This window comes from Anguilla rostrata, chromosome 7 (assembly GCF_018555375.3).
Source record: "Anguilla rostrata isolate EN2019 chromosome 7, ASM1855537v3, whole genome shotgun sequence".
Classification (NCBI taxonomy): domain Eukaryota; kingdom Metazoa; phylum Chordata; class Actinopteri; order Anguilliformes; family Anguillidae; genus Anguilla; species Anguilla rostrata.
This window is the reverse complement of record NC_057939.1, coordinates 11,762,216-11,769,715: the sequence shown is the minus strand read 5'-3', so window position 1 is coordinate 11,769,715 and position 7,500 is coordinate 11,762,216. Positions and strand designations below refer to the sequence as shown.

Below are 7,500 nucleotides of genomic sequence, written 5' to 3'. Positions count from 1 at the left end.
GTGTGAGTGTGTGTATCTGTGTGTGAATGTGTACGTGCGTGTGTATGTGTGTGTGTGTGTGTGTATCTGTGTGTGTATGTGTGTGTGTGTATCTGTGTGTGAATGTGTGTGTGTGTGTATCTGTGTGTGTATGTGTGTGTGAGTGTGTGTATCTGTGTGTGAATGCGTGTGTGTGTGTGTATCTGTGTGTGAATGCGTGCGAGCGTGTGTGCATGCGTGTGAATGTGTGCGTGCGTGTGAGTGTGTGTATCTGTGTGTAAATGCGTGTGAGTGTGTGTATCTGTGTGTGAATGCGTGTGTGTGTATCTGTGTGTGTGTGTGTGTGTGTGTGTGTATCTGTGTGTGTGTGTGAGTGTGTGTATCTGTGTGTGAATTCGTGTGTGTGTATCTGTGTGTGTGTGTGTGTGTGTGTATCTGTGTGTGTGTGTGTGTGTGTGTGTATCTGTGTGTGAATGCGTGTGAGCGTGTGTGCATGCGTGTGAATGTGTGCGTGTGTGCGTGTGTGTGTGTGTATCTGTGTGTGAGTGCGTGTGAGGGAGGGAGAGAGACACTGTGTCAGTGTTGGCGTACAGTCAGTGCAGAGCAGCCTCTGTCGGGGGTGTTAATTGGCCGCCGGCGCTGGTTGGAGTCGCGGCCTCAGCTGTGGGCTCTCCCCCCTGCATTAGGGCTAATGAGCAACAGCGGTGCTGTGAGACGCGGCTGCTCCTGTCCTCCAGAGGGGGAGCTGTCTCACGCTCCTGCAGACCCACAGCTCACACGTACCAGCCAGGGTCACGCTACTATACTATATACTATAGTGCACTCTGTCCTGTATGCGCAGTGCGCTCTGTTCCCTATGCGCAGTGAGGTCTGTATGCGCAGTGCGCTCTGTTCCCTATGCGCAGTGAGGTCTGTATGCGCAGTGCGCTCTGTTCCGTATGCGCAGTGCGCTCTGTTCCGTATGCGCAGTGAGGTCTGTATGCGCAGTGCGCTCTGTTCCCTATGCGCAGTGAGGTCTGTATGCGCAGTGCGCTCTGTTCCCTATGCGCAGTGAGGTCTGTATGCGCAGTGCGCTCTGTTCCCTATGCGCAGTGAGGTCTGTATGCGCAGTGCGCTGTGTTCCGTATGCGCAGTGAGGTCTGTATGTGCAGTGAGCTCTGTCCTGTATGCGCAGTGCGCTCTGTTCCGTATGCGCAGTGAGGTCTGTATGCGCAGTGTAACCCTGTCTCTGTTACAGATGGAGCTGGCAGTGGCCCCTCTCTGCAGACGGGTGGCTGACCTCGGCAAAGCCTACCGCCTGCTTCGCTCCTTCAGGTGAGTCTGTGCCTCCGCCCCCCAGCTGTCCATCTGTCCATCCCCTCATCCTCCGTATCTCTATTGTGTCATCCCTCCTTCACGCAGCTGTCCTTCTGTCTCTCTATACCAGCGGTTTTCAACCTTTTCTGATCCAGGGCCACTCACACAGGCTTGATGGCATCCGGGGAACCCCCATCTTGGGTTAAAAGGGGTTATATTTTGTATATTTTTGAAGCGATGGGAAAGCCTCCATCTTTTACGGGGAAGCAGACCTGATGCGCGGAGACGGGGAGGCTGGCTGGCGGGCGCTCTCCCGTAGCCTAGCGCCGCTAATCACTCCCGACAAAGGAGCCCTAACGAAGGCGCGCTCCCGGCGAGCGACGGAGCCGCCAGCGGCGTTCTCGTCCCCGCCCGCGTCGCCTCTCGCTTACCGTCAGTTTCGCGACTCGCGCTCTGTCACAGGTTAATGGCTCCGTTCATCGCCGCTCGCGAATCACGAAAGCCGTTCCTGTTCAGCTCTGTTTAAAGCCCCTGAGCCCTTTTCATTCAGCACTTACGCCGCTGCGTTTGCGTCAAGGTCTGGTCACTCGTCACCGTCTGGCTGGTGGAGCACAGCTCAGGAGGAGTTCCAGGGTAGTCTTGCTTTGGGTGATGGTGAGTGCCCTGTATGTGTTCTAGAGTGTTCCTAGACGTGGACTCTGGAGTGGATTCCACTGTGCACGTTGAATCCGCCCCCCCCCGCCAATTGTGGTACATGCACCCATACGGCTGGGGTTGTAAGGCTGGGGTTCCATGCGGGTTGTCACCAGCGTTTGCGAATCTTCTGTTCCATCTCGGAGGACGCGCTAATCGAATGAGCAGCGCGTGCGTCGCTCGGGCTGATCGAATCAGGCCGCGCTCTTCCCCTTCGGATGCTGATAATGCCGGCCCCGCCGCTTCCTCGCTTATCTGAGATGCGCGCGCTGCCGGCGGTTTCATCAGTCTGCCGCCGGTGGCCTCTAATGCACTCCACCGCAGACGGGACGGCTTTTAAGAGCAGCCTGCCAACGTCTGCGCAGCCTGCCAACGTCTACGCAGCCTGCCAGCGCGCTTCACAGAGCTTCATCAAGCCCAAATCCTGCCCACGTCCTACTAGCGTCCTACTCAAATCCTACTCACATCTTACTCGTGTCCTACTCACATCCTACTAGCGTCATACTCACATCCTACTCTCATCCTACTCACAACCTACTCACAGCCTACTCACATGCTACTCTCATCCTACTCACATCCTACCCTCATCCTACTCACATCCTACTAACAACCTACTCACATCCTACACACATCCTACTCACATGCTACTCACATCCTACTCACCATCCTGCTCACATCCTACTCATGTGATTCACACTCTGCACTTCCACACACTTCCTCCACCATTTCTGCTCCCTCCACTCTGTGGCTACGGCATGGCTGCCCTGGAGCAGTTCTGCTTTAGCACCAGAAAGCACGGGCGGGCGGGGGGGGATTTCATTAGAGGCTCGCAGGGCTGAGACTTCAGCGAACCCCGGCCCCGCCCTCGGCCCTGCTCATCTGGCCGGGCTGTGCCGGAGTGTCCGCTGCTCGTGAATAAACATGAGCTCCGGCTGACGCACGCGGAGGAGAGACGGTGTCAGGTCGCGGGTAAGCCTAGCGGAGCTGGCTCGACTGCTAATGAGCCCGCGCTGCGCCAGCCTCAACTGCGCTGGCACAGAGCTGCTGTTTGGGGCGGGTCCTCGCTGACGGGCACCGGTGCGGACTGCGCTGGCACAGAGCTGCTGTTTGGGGCGGGTCCTCGCTGACGGGCACCGGTGCGGACTGCGCTGGCACAGAGCTGCTGTTTGGGGCGGGTCCGCGCTGACGGGCACCGGGGCGGACTGCGCTGGCACAGAGCTGCTGTTTGGGGCGGGTCCGTGCTGACGGGCACCGGGGCGGACTGCGCTGGCACAGAGCTGCTGTTTGGGGCGGGTCCGTGCTGACGGGCACCGGGGCAGACCGCGCTGGATGAAGGGCTAAAACGCCGCCGGACACGGGGACAGAAGACCCCCGTCCCGTTTCCATCTACCTGTATTTCAGCATGCTGACTCCACACCCTCTGCACGAGTGTGACTGTAACAGTGCAGGAATCTTTGAGTGGCTGAATTCTGGGGATACCAGAATCAGAAGATCAAGAGCAGCACTTATGTCGGAGTAGTGAGGATGAACTGCCATCTGGGAACAGGGGGGCATTCCTTCATAAATATAACTTCTTGTTTCAAACTTTGAACTATCAGTGCTAAACTGATACCCCCCTCCCCCCCCCCACCTGGCCGAATTCCTGTACGTTACTGTGCTGAAGGGATGCTGGAGGGCGTGGTTTTACAGAGGGAGCTTCCGTCAGCTGCATTTTCACCCTTAAGACACCAAGTTAACACTTACTGCTTTGGCATTTCAAAAAATAGACATGTTGCGTGTATTTTTATTCCATAATGAATCACGAATCGGCTGCGGTGAAGTGCATTAACGAAGCAGAATTTGTGTGAAATATTGCGTTACGGTACGATGCATCACGGATCGCGAGCTTACGATGGTGAAGGAGCTTTAATTGGGCTTTCTGCTGCGCTGGTCACGTTAGGGTGCTACAAACGAGCGTTGCCCTCCTTCGCTCGCTTGCGGTGTGGGATCAGAAGCCTGTGGCTGCTTCTGCCGTGTGCGTGTGCGTGGGGGGGGCACGGAACTGTTAATTTACTCACGCGCTGACAGAAAGACCCAGAAATATCACGGCCTTCTCTCCCATCCGCACACTCCCGTGCCCACACCCTGTAACTAGCCGTGCAGCTACCGTGACAACGTCTCAAACGCAGCAAGGGGATGCCGATCTTCAGGTTCTGAGAAGTGTGTCGGGTGTGTGCGCAAACGCGTTGTCGTTACGCCCGACACACGATGATGCGTACCTGCACACGGCCACACTGCGTAAAATGACGTTTTATTACCCTGTGTCTAAGTTTTGTAGTATTTTTGAGGCTTTTGTTTTTGCATTGTGTGGCGTTGTATTGCCGTGTGTGTTTATGTGTGTTCCTTTGCTGTGTGTGATTGTGTGGGAGTGTATTGCGGTGTGTGATTCTGTTGTACTGCGATGTGTTAGTATGTCTGATATTTGTAATATGATGTGTGAATGCGTGGGATATTATGCTGTGATGTGAGATTGTGGGTGGTTATCGTAATGTGTGATTGCCTGTGGATGTCAATGTAATGTGCTGTATTATTGTGTTGGTTATTAATGTGCTGTGGTGTGTGATATATCCTAATGTGATGTGTGATAGTGTGTGGTTGTTAGTGTGTTGTGGTGTGTGATGTAATGTGGTGTGTGATTGTGTGGTTGTAAATGTAATGTTGTGTGTGGTTGTGAATGTAATGTGGTATGTGATTGTGTGTGGTTATTTGTGTGTTGTGGTGTGTGATGTATCATAATGTGGTGTGTGATTGTGTGGTTGTGAGTGTAATGTGGTGTGTGATTGTGTGGTTGTAAATGTAATGTTGTGTGTGATTGTGTGGTTGTGAGTGTAATGTGGTATGTGATTGTGTGTGGTTATTTGTGTGTTGTGGTGTGTGATGTATCATAATGTGGTGTGTGATTGTGTGGTTGTGAGTGTAATGTGGTGTGTGATTGTGTGGTTGTAAATGTAATGTTGTGTGTGATTGTGTGGTTGTGAGTGTAATGTGGTATGTGATTGTGTGTGGTTATTAGTGTGTTGTAGTGTGTGATGTATCTGAATGTGGTGTTTGATTGTGTGGTTATTGATGTGCTGTGGTGTGTGATGTGTCCTAATGTGGTGTGTGATTGTGTGGTTATTGATGTGCTGTGGTGTGTGATTGTGTGCTATTGTGTTCCAGGCCCTTGCTCTTCCAGACCAGTGAGCACATCGCCAGCAGTCAGGCTGTGGGAGACCTCATCCCCTACAGCACCATCCTGCACTTCCTGTTCACACGTGCCCCGGCTGAGCTCAAGTCTCCCCACCAGGTACGTCTGTATAATGAACATATTACAGTATCACCACTCACACTTATACAAATCACACTCACACTCGTAAGGAATAACACAACACCGGAGGTGGAAAATCCAGGTTCAGAAAGTAGTCCTCCCCAGTATTTTGTTCAACACCTGGATTTGCTAATTAGCACAACTCTTCAGCCAGGAGGTAGAACTACAGCCATTAGTAAAATCAGCTGGCTGAGTTCCTGGGTGGAAGAAACATATGGCAGGACTTTTACTTTATAACCCCTGGATTTTGAACTACTACGTATCGCATATCTTACATTACTTCTACAGCGCAACAGTGCCCAAATAATAGGGCCCATATGATCACATGAGGACTTTACTTTTACCATTATAAACAAGTCGAGGTAATACATTTCCCTCATTGAGAGGTGGAAGGCTGGGACGGCCCTGTTGGGCTGTGTCTGAAGCTGCCTGAACTCCCGAAGAGGGGCGTTTGGGTTTTAACGTGTGCCTGTGGTTTCCCACAGAGGGCCGAGTGGTCCATCGCCCGGTACTCCCAGTGGCTGGACGATCACCCCTCAGAGAAGGACCGGCTCACCCTCATCAAGTAAGGCTCCCTGTTCCAGCAGAGCTGGGGTACCAGAACCCCGGAGAGACTGTTGATTGGCTACCTATCTTTGGCAGTTTTATTGCTGCGTCTTTATGAATACTGTGCATTTCCCCTTACGTTTGTATTGTAGTGAAAATTAGTGTAGCTGAGCACTAATGCCAGGTGTTACAATAACCTGTGGTAATGCATGGGTCTTTGTAACTGGTAAACAGTGTAGACTAATGATGTTGTGTTTAGCTTGAATCTGAGAGATATTACTGCAAGCCAGTTGCTATGTTACAGTGTAGGATTTTATAAGGGTTTTTGCCTTTACCCTTTGACTGGATTATGGTAAACCAAAGGCAGCTCAGCTGGTGCTTATAATTTTTTTATGAAGCTTTTATCTCCCTGTATCTGCCGAGCTCAGAGGATATCCAAGTGAATCTAACTGAAAGCCCAGGAAGACAGACTGTTCTGGTCGGAGAGAGTGGTGCACTACTGACCACAGAACCTTTTGGTTGTTTCTGAAGAGTCTGAGTGATTGACAGCCCAGTGTGCAGCAGCTCCACCCATTGTAAGGTTCAAAATGGCTCACTCCCTCCATCACTGGCTGCATGTTTCACACAGTTTCAGTGAATCTCAAGGTGCTCAAAAAGCAGGAAGTGAAGGCTTTCCAGTTACACCTCCAAAATATGTTCAGTTAACTTTGCTTGGTTCAGATGGGATTGGACGGCGGGAATTGGGGGTGCAGTCACAGGGGATCAGATTTATGTTCACCTGTCCGGGGCTGATATTTGAAGATTAACCTGAAGAGTTGTAGTACCCGCAGAGGCTGTTTCCTCTGTCCTTCAGATACCAGTCTCCTGACCCCCCCCCCCCCCCCGCCTGAAAGGCTGTCGCAGTGGGAGTGTAGTATCTCTAAAGGGTCTTGCAGGAGCAGGACAGGATATTTGTCTTGTCGCAAACGTCAGCCGATAGGAGCAGCTTAGGTTATCGACCCTTCGGCAGGCCTAACTGCAGCCCCGAGACCCGGCCGCCGGTTCCTTAAGCCCCTGCGCTCGTCTGGGTGACAGCCGCTTATCAGAACGACTTCCTGCTCCTGCCAGGGCGCTTCCTTTCGGCCCTGCGCTGAGCTCTCTAATGTACGAGCTGCAGCGGACACGCTCACAGCAATCCTCGGCTTCTCCTCACTCCTACGCTCCAGCCCGACGGTTGAGTTCTTTATATGAGCCATGTTTACATTTCAGGCACTTAGCGGATGCTGTCATACAGAGCGACTTACACAACTTACATGCTTTACATAAAGGATTTTGTGCTGCTAGATATATATTAAAGCACTTCTCGGGCACCTTGCTCAAGTACCTTGCTCCAAGGGTACAACAGCACTTCACTTGGGAATCAAAGCCACAGCCACAGAGTTTCTAGTCCAGTTCCTTAACCATTATGATATACTTCCACCCTTAATGACGGCCAGTTCCAGGTGTGGCAGATGGATTAGTTGCAGCTTGGAAATGGAAGTGGAGGGAATAAATGAAGGCCTCTTTGTTTCACTTGAACTGCACAGGCCAACCGCTTGTTTTCAACTAATTGCATGTTTAATAACATGATGCAGTTTAAGTGCCCCTCAATCACGGTTGTG

General features: G+C 52.0%; 1 protein-coding gene across 1 annotated transcript in view; it reads left to right on the top strand.

Moving 5' to 3' along the window:
• cog5 (component of oligomeric golgi complex 5) overlaps positions 1-7,500 on the top strand; it is a 128,470-nt gene that overhangs the window by 118,206 nt on the left and 2,764 nt on the right. Inside the window, exons 19-21 of the mRNA XM_064342813.1 lie at positions 1,217-1,293; positions 5,167-5,293; positions 5,800-5,879. Coding sequence (XP_064198883.1) covers positions 1,217-1,293; positions 5,167-5,293; positions 5,800-5,879 — 284 coding nt within the window. The remainder of the gene's footprint in view (positions 1-1,216; positions 1,294-5,166; positions 5,294-5,799; positions 5,880-7,500) is intronic.